The sequence below is a fragment of the Amphiura filiformis genome, chromosome 14, assembly GCF_039555335.1.
Source record: "Amphiura filiformis chromosome 14, Afil_fr2py, whole genome shotgun sequence".
Classification (NCBI taxonomy): domain Eukaryota; kingdom Metazoa; phylum Echinodermata; class Ophiuroidea; order Amphilepidida; family Amphiuridae; genus Amphiura; species Amphiura filiformis.
In genome coordinates this window covers 11,130,138-11,155,876 of record NC_092641.1, presented here as the reverse complement: position 1 = coordinate 11,155,876, position 25,739 = coordinate 11,130,138, and the positions used below count along the sequence as shown (strand labels likewise).

The following is a 25,739-nucleotide window of genomic DNA, read 5'->3' as shown; positions in this document are numbered from 1 at the left end:
TACAAAACTATATTTTCTAGAATTTCATAGAATAGTTTAAATGTAGCTTGTACCGTTTTTTTGTGGCATCCTTCAGAACGGAGCGGTCCGTTACCAATATAGCTCAATATTTTCGGTCAAATCTCCATTCAATTAACACGGGGAGTTGGCTAGCTATGAGCTAGCTATGATTTTCCCTTTACTCATATTCTACGAAAGTGCGACCCCTTCTGAACATCTAACCTAGCTGTAATTTTAGGTCGTGTTAGAGAAATATATTTGCTAGAAGTTTGGAGAATAGTTTAAATATTGGCCGGTTATTTTTCACACAGTGATGTTAACTAGGCAAATGCAATATACTTCTAATATACACTATTTGTAAAGGTCGCGCGTCAATGGTGAGAGCACTGTGTATTGTGTATAGGAAAACGGACAGTAACTGCAGTATGAAATTATAAACTATTTTACCGTAGTTAACAGTTGAATAGGGAGCCCGTTTAAGCAACTGTACACTGCAAAAAAGTTGGTCAAATCTTTCTACCAATTTGGTTGGGCAAACTCTTTTACTTATTTGTTGGTCACGGCTTGCCCAATAATAGTTAAATCTAAATTCTTTTTGGGCAACCTCTTATTTTGACCATTTATTTTTCTTTAATTTACTACGAGAGGAGTACAGTTGGTTAAGTTTTTGGCCACGTAATTTATATACGACTGTTGTGCTAAATAAATCACATCAGTTGGGCAACTTTGTAGTAAATTGCGTGAATTACAAGTTGTTGGGCAAAAAGATGTAAAATGTTGAGCAAAGTTTTCGATCATGCGCACTGTTGTCTTTTCATTGAACAACAGTTGGTCAACATTCGCGCGGTTCGGTACGGTACATACATTATTGCACGGTGTTACTTGCCTCATTTCATTCTGACCACTGTGTATGAAAAAATACTGAGAAATTTAGTGAAGTTGTTTTACGACATGTACGAGTCAGACACCCGTGATATACACGCATGGCCATGCATGCATGATGACAGTCTGCACTGAGCAGTTAAGCTTACGTATCAGTTTTTATTAATCAATCAAGTATTTGAAAATAACTTCACTAAATATCACAGTATTTTTTCATACACAGTGGTCAGAATGAAATGAGACATGTAACACCGTGTAATAATGTATGTATTTATAATTAATTTAGAGAAAACTCATCTCACAATTGAAAAATATTTGCCCAACTATGTTTGGCAAATATTTTGCTTAATAGATAAGCAAAAAATAAACCAACGTATGAACCAATAATGTGTAAAATGCCCAACAGTTGAATCAAATTTTGTCCAACAATTGGTCCAATCAACTAGATTAGTTATTTTGCCCAACAGTTTTATCAAATATTGCCCAACAATTAGTAAAAAATATTTACCCAACTATGTTGGTCAAATATTTTGCTTAACAGTTATGCAAAAAATAAACCAACATATGAACCAATACCATGTAAAATGCCCAACAGTTTGATCAAATTTTGAACAATAATTGGTAAAAAATATTTGCCCAACTATGTTGGGTAAATACTTTGCCCAATATTTGAGCAAGGTTTTGTTAACCAACTGTTGGTCATAATTTTTGTACAACTCTTGTTGGTCAAATTTTGACCAACTGTTTCATGTGTTGTATATAGACCAAACTGTTGGTCATTTTTTTGACCAACATTTTTTGCAGTGTATATGCCTACGTGGTGTTCCGCCTATTAGGGTTAGGTTTAGTGTTCTGGATCTGGATCTGGACATTATCCTCTGAATAAACGGGTACCCGCATCACATCAGAGTTAGGTTTAGGGTTGGGGTTAGGGTTAGGGTCTTAGGGTCTTAGGGTTAGGGTCAGAGCTCATTATTGATCGGAGATTATATACGTATTCATTAGTAATAGTATATCGTGTGTATGCGCTTTATTCCGTAATCAGTAAGTATGATAAACAGACGCCTTGCCTTTCTAGCAGAACGACTCGTAGCACAGTGGTATAGCGTCTGACTATGGAACCATAGGTTGTTGGATCGAACCCCGGTCGATCTTTGGTTCTTTTGTAATATAAAAAAAAGACATAACATGTCAAGTTTGGTATCAAAATAATTGTACAAAACTTCTCTATTCATGTACAACTTTATCTTTACTTTCGTAATGCGGCTTTTGTGACACTGTACTTTTATATGCTAGACGTTTGGTCCGAAATTTTCCGGATGTAATCGTAATATTCTTAGTGAATTGACAATATTACTTTTAAATAAAGGTGCGATCTGTAATGAAGAGAGCCTGGAAGCAACATGGATTAGGAACAGGAAATATGATAGATCCAGTTGACAACAGGACAGAGGTACGAACATTCTTTTCTTCTTGTTATTCTTCCATTTGTTCTAAAAATTTGTATTATTACGTGATCGGAGTATGATATTCTTGTGCGTACTTTTGTATATCTTTTTAGAATACAACGGGAACCAGTATGACGCCACTGAATAACACCATCGATGACCCGGAAGATATAAGAAGTACACATGAAACTTAAATGAACTATAAGTGATTTGCAAACAGATAAATCAAAAAGCTTTGTATCGTAGCGTAGTTCATAAACACGTTTGAAGTTGTTAAAAATTGAAGTTACAATGTCCGGTACCTGTATAGACGAATCTAATTTCACACATGCCTACACCTCAATGGCAGCCATAGCCGGGTCCCGTCTGGGTCTATCTCACCTAAAATGTAAAATGATGCGACCTCGGTGGGAATTTTAAACTGCATTCCATCACCCGTATAGTTTTAAACGGCTTTAATTCACCCAATTGGGTAGTCACAACGCCAATTTGGTGCAGGGGGCCCTGTAATGGCCGAATGAATTCTGACCATCACTTGGCTAGTTGGATTCGTGTTGTAGCGTGAACGACAGCACAGATGCATTCTCTCCAAGATAAGCTATGTTAAATGCAAAACATCAATTACGATAGGTTGTAGTGTTGTAAAATGTTGAAGTGTTCATTTTTATGTTAATTTATCAGTTAAAACTGATAAAGTTACATAATAGGTGGCTTCTCTCTGGTCACTAGTTCGAAGGTTCTCTAGTCCAAAGGTTGTTCAGTCCGAATATAGAATAAGGGTTAGTGTTAGGGTTAGGGTTTATGGTTAGGGTTAGGGTTAGGGGTTGTGGTTAGCGAGCCTTATTCTATATTCGGACTAGAGAACCCAATATTCGGACCAGCGAACCTATTTCAGAATACGGACTAGCGAATGCTAAATTACGTGTTCGGACTACCGAACCTTCGGACTAAGGAGCCTTTGGACTAAGGAACCTTCGGACTAGAGAGTTGTCACCACATAAGAATCGACATCCACCCACCAGTGGATGATGCTTTCGAACGCAAAATTTCGCATGCTTGTAACAAGCTCTAGCATTTGAGTTTGGGCGAGCATGCGCATTCTGTACAAGCATTTGTTGTGCATACATTTTCTTAAACCAATATTGTAACATTTGCTGAAGAGGACGCCCTCAATGTTTTTCGAATTTCTGACTTTGACACGATTGTAATGTATTTTAATAAGCTAAGATACCCTGCTAAAAAGTCATCATACTGCACCAGTACAGAACTATATTTTACGACTTCACGCCACAGATCATTTCTCTCTTGAAGAAAATTCAACTCTCGACGTTGACCAGAAATCCATCGAGCGAAAAAAATTAATATCTGAGGTACTAAATATCTTGATCTAATTTCAACGATATCGCGGCCACAATGTGGAGTATACATCTGGCATAAGGGTACCTGCGCAACTATATTCACACTTGCAGACCAATGAACTAATACATCCCCAACTAATAAACTAATGAATTCCAAACCTCCAAACAAATCTCATCATTAGCAATACCAATATTATCATATACTGTTACCATAGTTACCACATCAGCTGTATTTAGTTTGTTTACTTTTTAGTTTCAAAACTTTCCACTATTCACCTTTGTTCCATAACCATTAAGGTATAGGACATTTTTTGTTTTTCCTATAGCCCCTGAATGAAATGTATTTAATTATGTTGCTACTCACTCAGGTAGCATTGTGTGTGAATTTTACATCCGAACTAAGTGCTATTCTTTTTTATGGTCATTTTAGTGTCTAAAATGGCCAAAATGAGGGTTTTTTAATATTGCCGTCGATTTATATATATTCGTCATCCCCATACTTTACATGTCATAAAAATTGAATAGCACTTAGTTCGGATGTATAATTCACAGAAAATGCTTTTTGAGTGATTACAAAGATAATGAAATACTTTTCATTCGGAGGCGCGGGCTATGTGGATTTTTTTATTGTATTGCTTGTATAATGATATATAGGTCCTTTCACAATAAAAAATAAATCCCTCTGAAACAAAGGTGTATTATATATATAATATATATATGTGACCTGCTGCAACGAAATGAGCGTAAAGTGTCAAGTTGACAGGTTCGAGACATCCTGGCTAGGCTGCCAACGAAACAGCCAGGACGTCTCGAAACTACCAACTTCATTTCATTTCGTGGTAGCAGGTTATTTTATAAATAAGCTACGCACAGCACACACTTTATTTGTTTCACTTCATTAGGTTACAAGCACTTTAAAGACTACGGTTTTAAAACATAATAGTACCAACATTCTGAGTAATATTTATAGCAATAAATCGTTTAGGATACAAAATAGAGTGTGATTAGTCATTAGTGATGATATTATGGTGTCAAAGACAATGAGTTGGAATGGTTGACTAATTATCTTAAAGGTCGCGAGCAAACAACGGTCATTATTGTACGTAATCAAATCAAGATATTTTGCTGTTAGTGTACCTCAAGGCTCAATTTTAGGTCTTCTTTATATTATTATTAACGACCTTCCCAACTCCATTGATAAAAGTAAAGTAGTCTTATATGCAGATGATACAGCTGTAATGTTTAGTTCAAATAATACATTGGAAATTGAGTGTGTTTTAAACCAGGATTATTGGGCAATTTGAACAACTAAAGCGGGCAAATATGCACATTTTCCAAATTCTCCAAATTAAAATTCTCCAAACCGGACTGCTAAATTGATTGTGATGTAAGGTTATGAATCTACATTTAAGTAAATTGTACAAGCAACTAAATAGGATGAAGGTAAGTAAATCAACTAGTTGATTGTTTTAAAAAACTTACTTCTGTACAAGTGAGATTAGAAATAAAATTGGATGGTTTTAAGGCGATATAATACCCCGATTTTCATCAGTACCCCTCTTCTTTTTTTTCTTGCAAATTTATTAAGTACATATATATGTTTATCACCTCATGTCCTGAACTTATAAAATATATCTACATATAAAGTGAATTTCAACAATTTTAGTAAGTCATTTTAGCCCTATATATTTTTTGTTTACTGTAACCTAGTAACTCAGATCTGTGTTTCATAACAAACCATAATTTATTCTTTTGAAAATGTTCAAGTAGGGTACATGAATAGAACACATTAAATCCTTTGTTATACTCTCTATAGAAAATCTATAGTGGTGCATGCAAAATACCTACCATGATATAACACTGAATAAATTAAATAAACACTTATACAATGGGTGCATAGTCATTAGTTGTTAGGAGAAGAAAAGGCTATTAGGTCACCGTATGTCAGGTTATAGGTCAATTGGTTCAGGTCAAATTTAAGCATCAATTTTGAATACACATGTGAGAGTCTGTGATATCATATGAGGCATAATTTTGATATTCTGTCTTTAACTGGATATATGTCGAGAAGTGCATGGTGGATATACTAATATACCTTGGGATGTAAATGGTGAGTACAATTTAGAATGCCTAGTTGAGACGGATTTCACAAATAAATATAAAATAGTTACCAAAATCACAAAACTTAAGCTTACGGAAAACTACCCAATATGGTTGTATAGGTGACAAGAAATACAATTTTTTTCATCATTGCTGTAGTATGGTTGTTGTAACCTGTTACCTATGGCTTAATTAAGTTTCAGTGCAATAATGTCGCAAGTTAAAAATGCAAAATATAGCTCAACATTGAAAATAGAAGCATTTTAACCAGTTCCTTTTTGATAGTTGTGGAGCACCAAGTTCATGAAGTCATAAAAGAAATCAGGAACCACTTATTCCCATTTTACATATCAACTTTATTTCCCTAATGTGTTAGCAACACATATCCAAAATTTTAACGAAATCCGTTGATAGTAAGCTTTCCAAAATGAAGTGAATTTAAATCATCAGTGATGTACCTCCTTTTGGCTTCTATCTGTAAAAGCATGTAAGCTACATTGATACCGATACCACCAATAAAACGAGAAGATTTGCCCCTTCATTTTGCATACCACTTTGTCCAATTTTTTTTGTAATTTCTTCAAAAAATAAAAAAAAAATGCAAAAAAAAATCAATGGGTGTAGTACCCCTTAACCTATACACAAATTTATTGATCGAGCTATGAGTTTTAAAATATTGAAGGATAACCTCGTCATTCCTCGCCTTTTATAATAGGCTATCTCGCTTTTCCTCGCCCTTTCTCGCCTAGCCTCGCCATTTCTCGCCAAAAATTGGTACTTTCTCGCCTTTGTGGGTTTCTAGTGTATTAGAAGGCGTGGGTGGGGCAAAACAGTTATCGAGGGATGCAAGCATTGAAGGAAGTAGCGACCAATCCCGAGGTAAAGGTGGATCCCAGTTGTCACTAGAGAATCTAGTCAAAAGTAAACATTGTATTTGATAAATTATTATAATTGTGTAGTTATGTAAAGTTCATTTACCAATTATGCTTCACTTGTCACTTTTCACTTGTCATTATTAAATAATTCAGTTAGTTCCCGAGAATTATACAACAGTGTGTTATTTGTGTATCTTTGCGTGAACTTGCAAGAAGTGATTTTGGCCTTTAGTCTTTATAGATCGTTACAAAGGCGAATGAATAAATAAAATAAAAGTTATGGCAACAGGAATTACTTTCTAATGATGATGTAAAGGTTAGCAATATTAAAATAATTGGAGGTCAGCAAGGTGTTTGTATAAATTGCTTCCCATATACGTTTATATAATACGATAACAAAATTGACGTTCATTACAAAGCCTAATTATTTATACAAGAATTACGTTCGACGCCAATCATGCCAATACATAACATACTTGATGACGTTTTGTTTTGTTTGTTTGTTTTTTGGGGGGTTTTTTCGGGGTTTGTTTTAAATATAGTACAATAAGGTGCTTTGAACACTTGGGAATAGTTTTTATAGAAATTATTGCAACAACACAACAACACAAGCTTGTTTTAAATCGCTTTTTTTTTCAAACTCGTTTTTCTGCACTTTACAGTTTTCTTTACGATACGCCACTATGTAATGAACCCGACGTTTTCATAACATTAAAAACCATGATTAATTGTTAACCTACTGCATATATTTTAACATAATGTTATTTAAGTGTTGACAAAATATTTGGCAACAATTGTTTACAAAAAAGTATTTCCGACACTATTTAGAAAACATTTTGAAAATATTGTTGTAGTGCGTTTTCAAACAAAACGTTTTTAAACATTTTCATGACCTTTTTCATGACATTTAATGTTATTAAAACGTTTTACCTAAACCAGCATCCAAAATATAAACGTTTTTGAAATGTTTTTGTGTTTCTTGGGTACACCGTGTCACATACTGCTAAAATTGACGAGATACGCGTTGGTCAATGTACGCATTGAAGGCTACATTTGTGTACATTACCGAACAGTCCGAACGTTAACAGGATGGGATAAAACATAGATTCTGTAACGGTCCGTGGTGGAAAAGAAATACTTCTCAATGACCTCTCCTTCAGAGAGGGTACTCTCATTCCTGAAACTTTCATCCTTGTATATTGAGGCGTCGAGGGATGAATTACTATGTGTATCCATTGTATCCCAGTGAAGTCGCTCTAGTAATTTTAATGTTTAAAGTTTGCAACAAGTTAATTGAAGTTGCAGGTCTCCTCAAAAATAAATAAATGTTCTACAATTTAGATACTGTTGTATTACTATTTTTCTTCTGCCCTGCTGACGTGCAACTCCTGCTAAATAACTGCAAGAATGCATGGCGATATCTAGGATTGGTCACGCTGTAGATGAGTGGATTGGTAGTCGCGTTTGCAACCGTCATGCCACGGGCAAACCACAGCAAGGTTACGAGCTCATTGTATGGTATATTGATTCCAATGCGGTAGTCGCTAAGTTCTAATATGGCGATATTAAGAGAAGTGAAAAAATATGGAGCCCAACAAAGAAAAAATACCACATTGGTAACAATAAGCAGTCGTGCAACATGATTACGTGATTTCAGAGCATTCTTATTAAACCTAGCAGCTTCAATGTCGCCAGTTATTCTTTCGTGTAACCTCTTGACGATTCGACTGAACATTATGGTATTGAAGATTGTTGCAATAATGAATGGAACAGCCTGAGCTACGAGTGAGAATGTAGCGAAGAAAGGATGGATAGGAGAGCAGAAAAAGCTTAACCTGGATGGCAGATCCGACAAACGATCACTATCTGGCCACAGGACGCATACTAGTGTCACCCTGCCCCATCTGGGTACAATAAGCCCAGAGTAAAGGACACCCAATACCCAGGATATAATGATCAGTTTCACAGTTCGTTCTTTGGTAGCGACGAAACGGTATTGAAGAGGTCTGCAGATTGCTAGGTATCTTTCGGTCGTTGTGATGAGAAGTAAACAAACTGATGTAAAGATGGTGACATAAAGGCTTGAAGCTTTCATAATGCAAGCTAAATTGGTTTTGTGTGACTTTGTATTTAATGGCGCATGTCGTAGGTAATCTCCAAGAATGTCATTACCCTGTGTAATTATGTACACTGTGTCACATATTGCTAAATTAGCAAGATACGCGTTGGTCAATGTACGCATTGAAGGTATCTTAGCTACCACAGCTAAAAACGCTAGATTACCGAAAAGTCCGAACGTTAACAGGGTGGGATAAAACACAGTTATTATGTAACGGTCAGTAGTGGAATAGAAATACATCTCAATAACCGCTTCTTCGGAGAGGGTACTCTCGTTCCTGAAACTTTCACCCCTGCATATTAAGTCGTCGAGGGATGAATTGCTATATGACTCCATTGTGTCACAGTGAAGTCTCTCTATAGTAATCTTAATGTCTCTCTTGTAATCTTAATGTTCAAAGTTCGCAACAAATTAATTGAAGTTACCAGTCTCCTTAAAAAGCAACGTCAACCATCTCGGTGCAAAAATTAGTTCCAATCAAATTTTTAACATATTGGCCTTCCATATCGAGATGTAGAACAATATTACCATCATCTCGGTGCTGGCGGTATATACAAAGCAACTGCCCTTGTCCTTGTTTCAGTATTAATACACAACATTCCTCGCTGCTGTCCTTGTACTCTCACTGCGTACCTATCTGCAGGCTCTAACAATTTTTGTGGCGCGCAATTTCATTTGCTCCACACAATTGTTAATTAAAACTATTGGGTTGGTCACCTTAAAAATTTTAACATGTGTTCTAACCGTGTACAGTGACGTGACACATAATTAATATTCTTGGACCTTTGGTTGTATTGTAATTGTAATAGGTATCAGAATTTGTCTGTGGAATCTAATATAACTTTGCTGCAGGGCTCAAATAACATAAAAGCTTTATGAAAATATAATTAGCTATTTAATAAGTATTATGAGGCTGTGGCCTTGAGCGTTCTAATAGGAAAAGTCCCCCTTTTCAGCCCTGATTTCACATGATACAAGCACAATGCATTTGAAAACATTACTAATAAAGAACTTGTTGTTATAAAAAGCCTTTAATAATAAAACTATAACTATAAAACAATAATAAAAATATATTTGAATGGTAGCGTAATATTCATTTCAATCCTATAATAACAAACATTGCGAGGGATTGTTATTATTTAATTAATGGAGCGATAGTAGCAATAGCACTAACAATAACCAGAGAAAAGCTTAAGGGGGTACTACACCCCTCGATAAATTTGTGTCTATTTTTGCATTTTTCTCTAAAACTAATAACACAGTGGTAACAAAAGTTATGTAAATTATAGGGGCAAGGTATCCAATTACTACACTGAAATTTCAGTGACCCAAGACAAGCAGTTCGTTTTTTATGGTAAGAAATAAGGTACGGCTAGGATGTACCTCGTTTCCTATCATATATACTGAACCGCTTGTCTTCAGTCACTGAAATTTCAGTGTAGTAATTGGATACCTTGCTATTATTATTATTTTTTGAGAAAAATGGACAAATAGTCACAAATTTACCACAGGGGTGTAGTACCCCCTTAACGATTTTTTAATACTAGCAGATTACCCGTCTTTCGCGGTTCATAACAATTTGTAAGCGCTCTTTAACAAAGTCATAGTTCATTAAATTTACAACCGTATGACAAAACAGGCGAAATCAGTAACTTTTTGCATAAGATTTGCAATTTAAAGAGAACCGACCGATTGAATCACCACTCATGAATAGAGGTCAGAATCATTATGTAAATAAGATAATGACTACTAAAATAGGCTCTATATTAATAACATCTCCCTTGCAGGAATACACATTACAACAACAGCATACAAAAAACAGCAAAAAAAGAAAGAGTCCACATAGGGTAAACGAACTTCTATGAATAAACTCATAAATAGAGGTCAACATATGTAAATACGATAATAGCCACTAAAATAGGCTCAAGATGTGTATGGCCAACAATCAACATAAGATTGAATATTGATGAGCTACTTCTGTGTTATGATATATGAGTAACCGGATATCAGACAAAAATAACCTGCGAGTGAAAAAAATATGGCAACCTTTAATATGAAGGTGAATTGGCCGCACTGTACTTTCAATGCTTAATTTGGCCCCTTAACGTAAACAAAAACAAAATTCGCCGTTTTATTGGGTGCGGATGACCCTATTCTTTGCATTGCAAAAAACATCGTCCCGAAATAATGTAGACCGTAAAAGTTTTTAGCCTTATAAATTGGCCAAACTGCCTATAATAGATGATTCCATTTTCCAAAAACTCTAAAGCAATGAAACCAGAACAGTCGCTAATTATGACTATGAACTGCAACCACATTTCGATCATATAACAAAGAGAATAACGTTCCCGGTACTCATAATACCTATAAATACAATACAAAAAAACTTCGTTTGGTGCATAGTTTAAAAGTGCCTTTTGACGATAAGGTATAGTAGTTTGTGACTTAAATACAAAGCACATTTAATAGAACCAAAAATATCGCTTATCTTAACCTGGCATAGTGTAACACCTATAGCTAGAGAATTACACCTTGCATGCAGCTACAGGGTGTCAAAAAAGCCCCCTATTTGCGCCCTCTTTTTCTCCTATTTTTGGGTGGGTGCGGCGTGCCGCACCCGCCCTATATTCTCTGACTATTGACCTACTTTTTCACATGCCGCAGTGTTGAGAAAATATTCGTGCCGGTTATATCCCAAACACCCACAGAGGTGATAGTTTACGGCGAGTTTTGTAATTATTACTTGATTTTGATATGTAAGTAATACGATAAAGTCGTCATAGGCAGTAATGTGGGTTTTTTTAAAGAAATAACAAAAATAATTATTTAAGTACTAGAAATACTATTTGGAAATTGCAGCAAGATTTGCAGATGTTTTTATTTGAACAGTACCAGTTCACCAGTTTTGCTAGTTTTCCTAATCTTTGGGCTAAATTAATAGCATTGGAAGGTCATATATATCATTTTATACTGTACTGACAGCTTCGGCATGTACTTAAATACAGCTTGTATGTACATTGTGTTCAGTGTGTACATAGGCTATTTACTTTTCAAATCTTGTGACAAATAGTGCTTGCTGATGCTTGTATAAGGTATTATAGACAAATTATTAGAATGCATGTGCACCAGTAGAAATGGCCCAGGTTGAATAAAATAAATAAACATATGAATGAATATTCTATTCCCTGGATTATTTTTGTTGGGACAAAATAATGATATAGTTTGACGCTTTGAAATACAGTTATGTTAGTCATAATAAAGTTACAAAGTTAAAAAATAATATCGAAATATTGTAAAATCAAACTTTTCCCCTCATAAGTTGTATCAAAACAACATATTGAGGAAATTGATATGACAGATTTTTAAACTTTGATATGGAAAGATACCCCAGCCCTGTTGTCTCACCAGAGAAGATGAGCAGAAGTCTTTCTATCTGATGATAAAAAAAACTCTAGGTATGATTACGAAAATGTTTTAAATAACTATTATCTACAAAAGTTTTATAACAATGTTTTATATAAAATGTTAACATAAAACGTCTTCTGTTATGATGTGAAGGGTTAATATAAAAACAGGGAAAATCTGTTCCAACTGACCAGCAGAGAACAAAGGATAAGCAATAGATAAGATTAAAATCAGGGAAAATGTGACACAACCTCCAGTGGGGGAATAACAAACGTATAAACGTATAAAGTTAAAAGCTCTTTTAACTTTGTTTATACGTTTTGTGTTATTCCCCATTGGAAATCGATGTTGTGTCATATTTTCCCTGTTTTTAATTGTGAAGACTTACTCATTCTTTCATTTCTCTAGACAATTTTTCATTTGCCCGCCCTATTCCTTTTAAAGGAATTTTTATTGAAAAGTTGATCAGATATATTTTGATATGTAAAGAAACCTTGAGTCGTTAGTTATGAGAAGGTTTTTAACACAAGTCAACACATACATAAATGACAGTCAGTGAAATTTTTTCACTGGCTGTCATTTATGTATGTGTTGACTTGTGTTAAAAACCTTTCTCATATTTAATTTACCACATTGATTAAACTTTATTTCTCGAGTCGTTAGCTTTAAGGGAGTACTACACCCCTGGCCAATGTTGTGCCTATTTTTGCATTTTTCTCAAAAATTATAGTGCATTGGGGACAAGTAAGATATGTATATAATAGGGGCACTGACTACAACTACTGCACTGAAAATTCAGCAACTCAAGGCAAGTAGTTATTGATTTATTGATCAAAATTGGTTTTCCCTCATTTTTTACTGTAACTCCACAACTGTTGTCTGTGCTGAAATAAAATTTCCAGTGCAGTAGTTGTAGTCGTTGCCCCTATAATATACATATCTTACTTGTCACCAATGCGCTATAATTTTATAAACCAAAACAATTATATCAATCGACTCACAATTTTGAAGATATGCTCTTTTAAAGAAATGTACCCGTTTTTCACTCTGTCCACGGAGAAGATTTAGCTACTTTAGTACGGATACCATGCATGAATATCAAGCATTCCTCAATGATAACTTTATAAAAATAAAATAACTTTATTTATGGAATGGGCTTTACCGGTGGGTTTATGGGCAATAGATTGTTAATTGTGTCATTAATTTGTGGGTAAAATGGATGCCGAATGGGACTTCTTTTGCTTATTTTTTCTTGGTCATTTATGCCTTTTTATTTTATTACGTTTCTTACTTTCTTACTTTGTTGTTTTTTGCTTCTTTTTTTCATAAGTCAATTCTCTTTTTAGGATAAAAGGCGCCCTAAAACTTAAAGGCTGTTTGGTTTGTTTGAATTGAGTTACCTCTACCTGGTTGCCTCCTTGGCGAATACAGGTTTCAGCCCTGGTCCGCATTGCATCAATTGCGTTGCGTACCATCTTTGTGCGCCGGATACTTGCGAATGCATTCAGTAATACGTTTGCGAAGATCTTGGATTTTGCCACAAAGGAAAATATCAAGTGGTGTGAGGTCTGGTGATCGTGCAGGCCACTCCACAGCATGAGCCATCCCAACCACTCTGTTTGTTATCCGTGGACAGAGTGAAAACGGGTCCTTTTATTCAAAAGGGCATATCTTCAAAAGTTTTGAGCCGATTGAAATACTTGTTTTGGTTTATTAAAGCTAACGATTAAAAGTTTCTTTACATACCAAAATATATTTAATCAACTTTTCAGAAAGTGAAGAAAAAGAAGGCGCAATGAGGGGCCTCTTTTTGGGACACCCTGTATATGTCTTACATCTCCGCCAATATCATGAATATGGGTGTATTTACTAGTAACATTTTACAGTTTCTATCGGAAATAATTGTGAGCTATATCATTTTACATTTTTATGTTAAATGTCGTTTCAAGCGCTCTAGGGTAGCAGTTTGGTGATAAGAGATCGTGTAAATTTTTGAACTTTGGACCTTAAGAATCTTTGAAGATGCACTGTATGTTCTTATTAACTTAAATTATCTTAAAGATAAAGACAGGTACATTATTTACACATTACATTGATAGGTAGATAATAGACTACCTCTGTCTCCAGATCGCGGAAAGGTAAGGATATATGATACAAATTCTACACCCAGACAAGTATAAATTTAGTGTTATTACACACAATTATCGGAAGGTGATTTCTCGTGGACCGATCGTGACCAAATGGAAATCAGGACATCCGGATAATGGAAATCAACTTCATATACATATAGTAAGTGAGTTTATTATTATTGCGATTATTGTTATTATTACAATTATTTTCATCAACAGCAACTTGCTTTTTAATTGGAATTTCACAATTATATTACAGGAATCGTTATTTCATACCAGGACCAAGAACATGCTTGCAGTCAGTGAGTCTTGAGGTCAATCCTTAAGGGTACACGATGCATTGTCATCGATTTTCATTATTCTAGTCAATAAATTATTGAAAAATAACACTTTGATGTTTTGCAATAGTTCATTCTACAAATCATGTATACTTTAAAAAACCATAATGTTTAGTCGAATCGTCAAGAGGTTACACGAAAGAATAACTGGCGATATTGAAGCTGCTAGGTTTAATAGGAATGCTCTGAAATCACGTAATCATGTTGCAAGACTGCTTGATTTATTGTTTGTTTTTACAAAAGTGTTTGTTGTTTCAGCCCTCTTTACAACACAACTCAAGAACGACAGGACTTACAATACTATATCTGTAATATTGGAATTCTTCTACACTCGCTATGAAATGATCAATGCAATTTTTGCATTTTCACTATCATTCGCAAGATACTGTGAACTACCAAATCGCAACAGTTTAAAATAGTTGCTAACCTTAATGAGAAAGTCTACAACAAACGTCTCGTTTAATAACTTATTATTATTTTTAGAGAACTTAAGCCTCGAAGACAACATGAGTGCAAAACCTACAGAGAACTTAATTTCCTGTCAAACCGGAATAGAAGCAGTCTTATATGCAATAACACCGTACCTTCAAAATGCTATCGAACAATGGCATCAACAAACTGCACCGAATATACCACCATGCTTCACTCCTACCCAATGTCCACAAAACAAGAAGCCGTCTGTCGCAAACAACGCCTGTCAGGGATGTATTGATTGGGTGGCAGCTATCGAGGCTGAGGTATATCCATCGTCTGCCATTGAGTCTCTTCAATGGAACAATGTAAATCCGACAGTGTTCAGCAAAGATCCTTTGGAAGTCATCAAGGTATTCGTACACACGGTACCAGTAAATCAGACTTCTGTGACCTTGGAGGATTATGACCTTGAATCATTGTTGGTGATCATGAGTAAATTGAAAGTATTTCATCTTGGTGATCAGGCCCTATTGGAAAACATATTACAGGTAGGAATAAAGACGTGGATAAATAAATTCATTCATTCATTAATAATTCATTCATTCATTTATTTATTCATTCATTCATTCATTCATTCATTCATCTATCTGTTCATTATTAAGCACATAATCATAATCAACATCATTACAATCATATTCAAATAATAACAAAGGTGACGACATTAGAGAATTGGAAGCAATATGTGATGCGATCAAGAAAATCAGTCGGAAATCGGAAATAATAAATTTTCAGTTTCTTATAGGGTAGTAAAAGGCATTTAAAAGCTGCATTTTGAAGAAAATCCCATTGAAATTGAGCAACCAGTTCGAAAGATATGAGCAATTAAAGAGTTTCGTTTCTTAAACAAAAGGAAACAAAAAGAAATGTTTCCATTTTTTGGCTACATCTCAAAATCAATATTTCCGAATTCCGACTGATTTTGCCTGATCGCATCACATTATAAAGAAAGGAAAGACCACTCTTTACAAGATAAAATAATTACAAGTATATATTTGGCCCAGAAAATGGCTATATCCTTCGTAAGTTATGTTTATATTTTTCAGATGTTAAATATATGGACCCATCTGAAACACTTAAAAGCAAATAGCCTTTTCTATCTTGATGACAAGACATGGGAGGCATTTTGGACTGCCATTTTAAATCTCGTGGATAGTTTCCAGCTTCTATATCGACCATACTTCAGTCAGCAACATGCTCAAAATTTGCAGTCGAAATTGATTGAGGTAGGTTTGCGAAGTTGAAGGTACATGTTCGTATATACAATAAAGTTCTAAAATCATCTTGAAACCAAAGTAATTCAAAATATTCAAAACCATAGCCACAACCCTAAAACTTATTTCATACTCTAGAGCCCAATCCTAACTGTACGTATCTGAGTCTTCGTACTAAGACTGTTGACTTTGGAGTTCTTTTCCGTATAGATGACCATACCATTAAACGCATTAAATGCAAATCTTATCTTTGCTTAGATTAAAGGCCTAACGCAAATAGCACAACATACAAGTAACGGACAGCTCAAATCAGCCGGACCCGGCATTACAGGTATATATGATGTGTGGGGGGTGGGGGTGGGTGTGGGTGTGTGTGGTTTTTAACACAATAATTTGAATGGTTTAGGTCAAGGACTGGCAACCTCTTTATAACAGTATGCTAATTTGAAGAACTGACTGTGGTAGATAAGCGACAAGTTGGCGGGTCCAGGGGCACAACCTGTCAATAATATACAGGTCTAGAGCATGGAAGGAGCAACGGCAAACGGCGCCAAACTACCTGTTTAATACTCCCACGCACACAACCCCCACCCGTCTCCCCACACACGCCCCACTCACACAACCCATCACCACACCTACCCCATCCCCTATTCACACCGCATACTAAACGAGGAGACGGAAAAAGCAGTGTGTGTGAGGTGTGTTGGGGTGCGTTTGTAAATGCCGTCTAACGAGGACCTACATATGGATACACACCGTAAAACGAGGACACACCTCCAAACGAGGACGTCCTCGTTTTGAAACTATGTCCAGGATGACGTAAATGATGCAAATATGCATATAAGATAGCATATAAGATAGGTATAGCGGGTATAGGACGGGTCTCAGTTGGATAGTAAGTTGCCTGGTGTGTTTGCGTGAGGTCCACGGTGTGTCGATTAAAAACGGGTGTGTAAGTCCTCGGTTAGATCCTTCTAAAGTCGAGGTCCTCGTTTGAACGTATTTACAAACAGGGGTGTACACACTCTACATACAAAACAAGGAGTTTTCACAGGAATATCAGGAGGTGTTTGAGGAAAATTTAGCACAAATACAACTCCTCGAATTGGTGGCAAAAATGCCAGAAAAAGACGTTCTTCACTTTGAGGAGCTCCTCGAATTGTAGGTGTGTGTAAGCACTCAACTCCTGGTTTCGCACGCGATGCAAACGTACACCGCACATATTAGTATTTATCAGGCTGTACAATATTATTTATATTATACCGTATTAACATAACGTAGCAAGAAATTTGGTAAATGTAAAAGAAACATGTATTTGAAAATATTTCTTATTTTGTTGAACTTTTGGCACTCTATGAATAGATATGGATGGAGTATTTAATGACCCCCAGGCTGACGACACACGACATCTTTATAGAATTGTTTCAAGTGAAACAAATGTGTATGGAGGCAATGCTACGGTATTAGGCGATTACTATAAAGTTGCTGGTAACTTAAATATAATACAAGGAACTCAGCAGCTTGATCAACCTTCGATTAATTCATCAACTTCAATAGGTATGTAATTAGAGGTTAATAAATACGTATCATTTGTTAGGAGTGACATTGTACAAAATAATGCACGCGTACTAAGATGTTGATGCGTCTAATGCACGAGCCCTTGTATTTTGTAATCTCGAGCTACAGCTGATACGCATTTATTATCCTATTTCATACACGAGAAAAAAATCTACGATGCTGTTTTTATAACAAATTGTCACTAAAAATGTTGGAAAATACAATCAAATGTAAATTCATCAACCCGTAAGCATGATAAGAAAGATGAACGCGTCCAAGAGCCCCGGGGGAGGCACTCGAATATGAAAGTGAGTGATAGTCACTAAAAGTTGCATTCGATTTACACAGGGAATTTTGCCGGCCATACCGTGCCCTTCCTTACTAAATCACCAAAGTGCGAATATTTCCAAACATTTAAATTAACTAAGAATTTACAAAACTATATTTTCTAGAATTTCAGAGAGTACAACAGATATTGGCCGGATATGTTTCGCACAGTGACGTTAACTAGGCAATGCCCTATACCTATAACATAAACCGTTTGTAGAGGTCAAGCGTCAATGGTGAGAGCACTGTGTAATGTGTATAGGAAAATGAATAGTAACTGCAGTATGATCTGCACAGTAGAACATTGGCAAATTATGAATTATGAACAATCCTGATGAATTTCAATTTAAATCATTGTTATCCTTTTCTGTTACTACGTCTTTTCTTTACTTAGAAAATGTTGTACATTCAATAACTGACGATCTACGAGGCTACTACCTAAACAGCTACTGCAAAAAGCCCATGTACCCTTGGCAACCTGGAAATTACGTAAACCTGGATGCCTTGTATGTTCCTTTGACTATAGACATCAATTTACCAGGAATACGGCCTATCAAAGAACGTTTAAATTCGTATACGGATATTTTCGACAATGAAGAAGAGTGTACACGTTATCTATTGACAGGCAGTCCAGGACAAGGAAAATCAACATTCTGTGCTAAGTTGGCATTTGACTGGTGCCATAGATCTAATTCGACCCTCGAAAAAGTGAAGCTTTTGTTAATTCTACAACTGGCCACTGTAAATCATCTCAGCAACATTGAAGATGCAATCTGCTGTCAGCTACTTTCTTCCCATTTTGACAGAGATGTCTTGAATAACATTATTCATAAACTTGGATCGGGTGTGGTAATAATATTAGACGGGTTAGACGAAGCGCCTCCAGACATCCTTCAGCATAAAACCACCGGTAATCTTGTAGAAGTGATTCAATATAGATATTTACGGCAATGCCGCGTTCTTGTTACGACAAGACCATGGAGAGAAAGTGACATAATAAGACACTTCCCTGTGTATAGACGTTTAGAGTTACGCCGGATGACCAAGTCTGATGTCAATATTTACGTGCGTAGACTTTTTGATCAAAATATTGATGATCTTACTGCAATTTCATTGGGAAAGCGTCTGTTAAAGTACATCAATGAAAATAAACTCCTTGTGGATATTTCTACGCCTTTGATGGCACTACTTATTTCTTGGTATTGGGCTCAGACGAATGGGGAAAGAGGTATTCCAGACAGAAGGAGTGAACTATATGAAGACATAATCAGTATCATGATAGGTGGAGGCTTCCTTGATTCCGGCCAACAAGAGGTAAATATTAGTATCTTCTTCGTCATACCAAACTTTATCGGTTGTATGAAAATACGTAACGGAATTGATGTAGCTAATGTATATATTTCGAACCAACATCCCCACCCCGCACATACCTCATCCCCACACTTCATACCTCTACACACACCGCTTACCCCAAGCGCTAAATAGTAAATGATGGAGTACACACACTCTGTTCGTTCAAACCTCAAATACATTTTAAAAAGACTATATTTATATGGGCGTATAGAAACAGCGCGTTGATAAATAAGAAATTTAACAAACTTCTTTGATTTACTATTATTTCTGCAATGGTATATGGTATTATACCTAACCTGATATCATTTAAGACAAAACTAGTCTTGTTTTTTTCTGAACCGGTTTTGATTTCAGTTTGTTTATTTGTTGCAGGAAAGCATCATTGACAAATTGGGGAAGTTGTCCGTACAAGGTTTGACTCCAAACAAAACCAAGATTATTTTCACAGAAGATGAGATTATCAAATGCTGTGGAGAACAGACCTTACGAGAGGCTTGCGAAACTGGCATTATGTGTAAGAAGGGAGAAGAATCATTTCAATTTTTCCATAAGTCCGGGCAAGAATTTTGCGCCGGAATTTATCTTCGCAATCAACTCAGCGAGTTATCAAGCTATCTGCAAAACATAGTTCAAGTTAAAGATGCTTTAGCTGTAGCACCTGTCATTAAATTTGCAGCTAGCTCAAAGTGTGCTGCAAAGGTGATAATTGAAACATTGGTACAAATCTTCAAAGGTAAAATCAAATCTGAAGAATATTACAACGAGCAGTTATCTTTTGATGAAACAAAACCGATTCAAAAAATTATTGAATTGTGTTTAGACTGCAACTTTGAGGCTGATTCCATGGATGAGATCAGTGCGACCTTAGCAGATTTGTTTTTAGATGGCACAGTTCTCTTTTATGGTATCTCGTCCAAAACTGCCGTTTCCCTTTCGTATTACCTGCGTTATTGTGATCCAACGGCGGTTCGTGATGTCACATTACGTCCACTTCCGAATGTTAGCGATCCTAAAGTGTTCTTTGGACCAACTGTTGAAATATACGACAATGCTATCCGCAGGCTCAAGTCTATTCCAGATGAAAAGATACAACATTTACGCGATACCTTTGTTGCCACAAACCCAAATTTGCATACGGATTGGACGCGGCGTACTGCAACCCATTTAGCAGCTTATATTCCTTGCATTCAGGCATGCGAAGGATTACCATCTTCGTCGGATACTAACATTCTACCATTCGTACAGAGCTTCAAGTATATCAACTTAGAAAAGCTGAATATCAACCATGTCCAACTTGGTGCCAATTTTGATCGCTTTTTAGAATCACTCGAGAATGGCGACCTGAAATCAGTGTTAGAACTGCAGGCCAGGTCTATTGGTTCCAATGAGCAGCAAATGACAAGACTTATGTCATCCCTTCACAAGATGCCGTTATTACGTCATCTCAATATATCAGCTAATAAAGCAGAATCAGGGATAAGTATACCAATCCTGGCTACCAATCTGAAACAATGCACAGATGTACATGTGTTGTACGTTAACGATATGCACGCATCAGCAAGTGATATGGAATTATTGGCACAGAATTTGCCCGTGCAACTGACAGAGTTGGCCATTCATGGTAATGCCATGAATGATACAGTGGCTTCGCGTCTTGTTGAAGCTCTTCCTCAGACTTTGACTATACTGTCAATCAATGTGTCGAATCTAAGTGCGAGTAAGCATGATGAGTTATTACATATCATACATGGCAAACTTCTACGACTTAAGGATCTTCGCATCGGTGGTAGTCAATTCCAGGCGGACTTGTTGAAACACGGTGGTCTGGCATTGAGTACATGTATGCTCCTGATCTCCTTACAGTTGCGATCTCATACTGCTTCTGATTCCATTCCAGAAGAGTGTGCGGATGCCTTTATTGATGGTGTACAAGGAGCCAAGAATATCAGGAAAATTAGTCTGTATGGAATGAAATTAACCAAGGTATCACTTTTGAGATTAATCGAGGTTAGCCGACAAAGATGTCTGCAAAAGTTAAGGTACGTAAATAAAAGTGACAATAGGTTAAATGCCGGGGTTACATGCAACAAATTATAACTGGTCGGTACATAAAATCAACTCAGAGACTATTTTATCTGAAAAGGGTATTTTTAAATCATTAAAAATTACAAATACAAGCTAGATATCAAAAAAAAAAAGAATATATACAACTGAGTAATTATTAGAAAATCCTGCTCGAAATTGGTGGTATAGAAAATGTATATATATTTTTCAAGCTAAGGTTGAACTTCATTTTCTCATATTTTACATTACAGCTTATAAATTAATATAATGCTTTGTCTACCTCAATTCTGTTTAAAAAAAGGCTAATCTCATTTAACGTTAAACTCATAGTAATTGATTTTTCCGTTACGCAGACCAAACCAACAAACCAAAAATCATTTTTATTTGTCACTCCCTGCCATAAACCAAATCATAACCCTTGTAATAATAATAATGTTCCTCATGTCAAAACCATATATATTTACTGACCTGGTCATCTTGGTCGAAGGCCATCATTGGAGTGATAGTACTTGATCCTTCCTTCTAGTTGATGGGTCACCAACAGAGAGCGCAATAGTGCCCAGACGTCTGTCATAATACGTGACTGATAAAATGGGCCCCTCATCTCTATTGATGGTGGATATCAACTAGAAGGAAGGATCGTGTTACCGTCACTCTGATGATGGCCTTCGACCAAGATGTAAGGCCAGTAAATATATTTGGTTTTGACAAGACAAAACATTCTAATAATTATTGTATCACACAATCTTACCCTTAAACTTACTCCTTAACCCTATGGTAGCAGTTATTCTATTGTCTTGCCAAATGACACAGTGAGTTTTGTATTGTAAATCCACATACATTTTCTTAATAACAGGTATGACAAGTGTTTTCTACCACCAGACGTATTGGCAGAAGAACTTGATGACTTTATCGTTCTTATGTGATATGTAGGTATGTTAATGGTGTTAAACGTCTTCAAGCTTATTGTATGAAGAACTATAGAAGCACAATTACTATCACTCTTAGGGGATCGAATAGCGACGTTTGCACAGTATTTTTATGGGAACTAAGAGCACTTCAGATAACCAAACTGCATTCTGAATACGATTAATGTCTTTGTGGTATAACATAATTCGTGATATAATACAAATTGTTAGGTGTCGCTTAATGATTCAAAGCCAAAAACACAAGTATCCCAAATTCACTTCAGAATGCACAACAAAACACACTGTTTAATTAAGTTAACAATATCTAAATCTTTAATCAAAAGCAAAATATGATTTTTGTGAGTGCACACAAATAAATATAATCAATACAATCAAATACACTGTTTAATAATTTTACTTAGCCAGCAGCCTTAAGCCTTCTTCTTGTTAATGATTGTAAAGTTATATTTCTCAATGTTCTTGATGTATATCCTGATTCACTAGTCCTGTGAAGATCACTTTTCAGCGAAGTTCACTGAAGACTTTTATATCCTTTGCATAAAATCCTCGCACAAAATGGTGCTATTTTCACATTTCACACAAATTCTTCAGGAAACACACCTGCGTCGCATACAGTCCTTCTGTTTCCACTATATTGACAGATGTGTTGTTTCATAAACCAGACTTCAGCAGGTACGCAATATTCTAGATCTTCTCCGATATTACTGGCAGATAGTAGTACATTGACTAAATAAAATATTTCTGGTTCGCAATTTCCTTTCTTTGAAGGCACATTAGCTAGACCACAACAAAATTCAACTGTGTCGAGGCGAATTATGTTTACCTGTTCTTATATACCAAGCACTAGAAAATCCGATTTTTGTAATAGCCAATTACTACCTTTACAATATATGATGTAATCTGGGAAATTCCCAAGAAAAATTGTAAACATTAACATTTCACATTACATCACTTCCTGTGGGTGTTTCCCAACATGGTGTCATATTCACTTTACAATGTCGGGGATTCCTCTAATGGTGCAATACACTGAACATTGTATAAATGGGAAGTCCCAAAATGTTTCATGAAATAAATTTTAATTGTAAACAAAGATAAATAATCAAATTAAATTACTTAGGGCACATCACAAAATCTTATGCCAAATTATTAAAAATTGATATTTTTGACATTTAGTAGTCTTCGAAGTAAACTTCAGGAAACTTTATAAATCTGGTGTATCTAGCTAAGACGAAAAGCCAACCATCATTTGCAAATTTGCAGGTCTGTTATCCAAATGTATCCAGTACCAAATGAAACCACCAAGACAATGTTTTAAATGTAAATGGGTAAATCAGAAATTAAACCCCTATTGTGGCTAATTTCCACTACTATATCAAATACGGTATTGCGCATTTCCCTACTACATATACATATCTAACGGACTAAATCAGTTCATGGCAATTTTGAGAGAGAACATATTTTTCTTATGCGTCATATCTGGTTATTCCCTGTATCATAAAAAACGTGTAAAAATACTACAGATCACACGCAGTTACAGATCACCAGTTTCCCTTTGAACTTTGCCCTCAAACGTGGCAAAATTACAATCCATCTTTTGTTCTGGGTTGGCATTCTTTGAAGTGGAAAATCCCATCAATAGCGCTGTACTTACGTATTCCGTAAATAAGTATGACATTGGCAGCCAAGTTTTGGTGTGTCGTAAAGCAGGTAAATTTTTCATTAATTTATCTTTGATCTCAAAAATGAGCGATATTTTAGTCATTATACGCGACCAATATGAGGCCAAATACACAAAGGCAAACATTGATTAGGTTTAATTATTTTGTTCTCCGCAACCATGATTTGTTACACATGTACAACATGGCGGCATTAAGGTGCAGGATTGCAACTATCTAAATTATCCTGACAAATATATAATTATATTAAGCTATTTAGATATTTCAGATATTTGGATATTATTAAAGGATATTATGAAAATGTGGCTAATAGGATATATTTGAACTGGGGTTTCATCTTTGTCAATACTGCTGTTTTCTTTTTGCCAAATTTTTCATAGCAAAAATTCCTAATGACAATAATTTTATGACTTATCCATCACTCTTAGGCAATTTATAAACAATTTGATTTTTTTTAAACCTTTGCTGGAATAATTGAATGGACCTTTAAGTATAGAAATTACAGATTCATGTAAAATGTCGAATTTTGCCTTTATTACACGGTTTATGGTAATGTTAACACTACCAAAGGTGCCAATATCTGAATCTTGATGATTGTTCCGATCAAACGGATCAATTGTGTGATTTGGCTTTTTTATTAGAAGTGTTTCGGTGTAATAACGACAAATATGGTGCGATCCTGACCAATCCTAAGTTCATCGACTCGAGCATGCACTATTGTTATAGATACCGCAAATCTGGGACAAATTGCTAAGAGACACATTACTTGTAGACTGAGCACAATCTTTGTATTGGTCTAGGATGAATCAATAATATGCCCCCTCCCCCAGAAAAAATAAATACAATATGAAGTTATTATTATCTTATTAATTAATAAAATATTTAACATGATTTAAGATATTTGTCTGGTTCTCAATCCTCGATTTAACCTATAGGGGCAAAGAAGTAAACAACGTAGTGTTACGAGTCGTTAATGACCTTTATGATGTAATCCGGGAAATTCCCAAGAATAATTATAAACATCAACCTTTAACATTAAATTACTTCCTGTGGGTTTTTCTCAACATGACGTCATTTTCATTTTACAATCTTGATCTTCCCAATTGTGCAACACAATGAATATTCTAGAAATGGGGATTCCAAACTATACAAAATTAGAAATAATTCAATTTGTTGTTGAGCAATTTCATGCATGAGAGGGAATTTCTCATGAAATAGGTTTATTTGTAAACAAATATAAATAATCAAATTAAATTACTCAGGGCACATTGCGGTAGAGCGACTTTCAGATAAGTAAAAGAAACGTCACTTTTTCCCACTAAAACATTCTTTTAAGATGTTGTCTTGAAGAAATTTGGGCCTTGGTTTTTTATTATTATCATGAACACCTTAATTTTAGATGATGAATTTAAAAGGACGCACAATACTATTTAGTTCTCATTGTTGTTCTTTATCTTAATTTTATCTACAGATAATACACTTGTATTGGTAACA

General features: G+C 35.5%; 1 protein-coding gene across 1 annotated transcript; it reads right to left on the bottom strand.

Annotated features, from left to right (window-relative positions):
• Window positions 1-7,993: 7,993 nt before the first annotated feature.
• Window positions 7,994-9,118, bottom strand: LOC140169191 (neuromedin U receptor homolog nmur-2-like). Its single transcript, XM_072192448.1, has one exon. The coding sequence runs from the start codon at window positions 9,116-9,118 to the stop codon at window positions 7,994-7,996; it is 1,125 nt and encodes a 374-aa protein (XP_072048549.1).
• Between the last annotated feature and the right edge of the window lie 16,621 nt (window positions 9,119-25,739).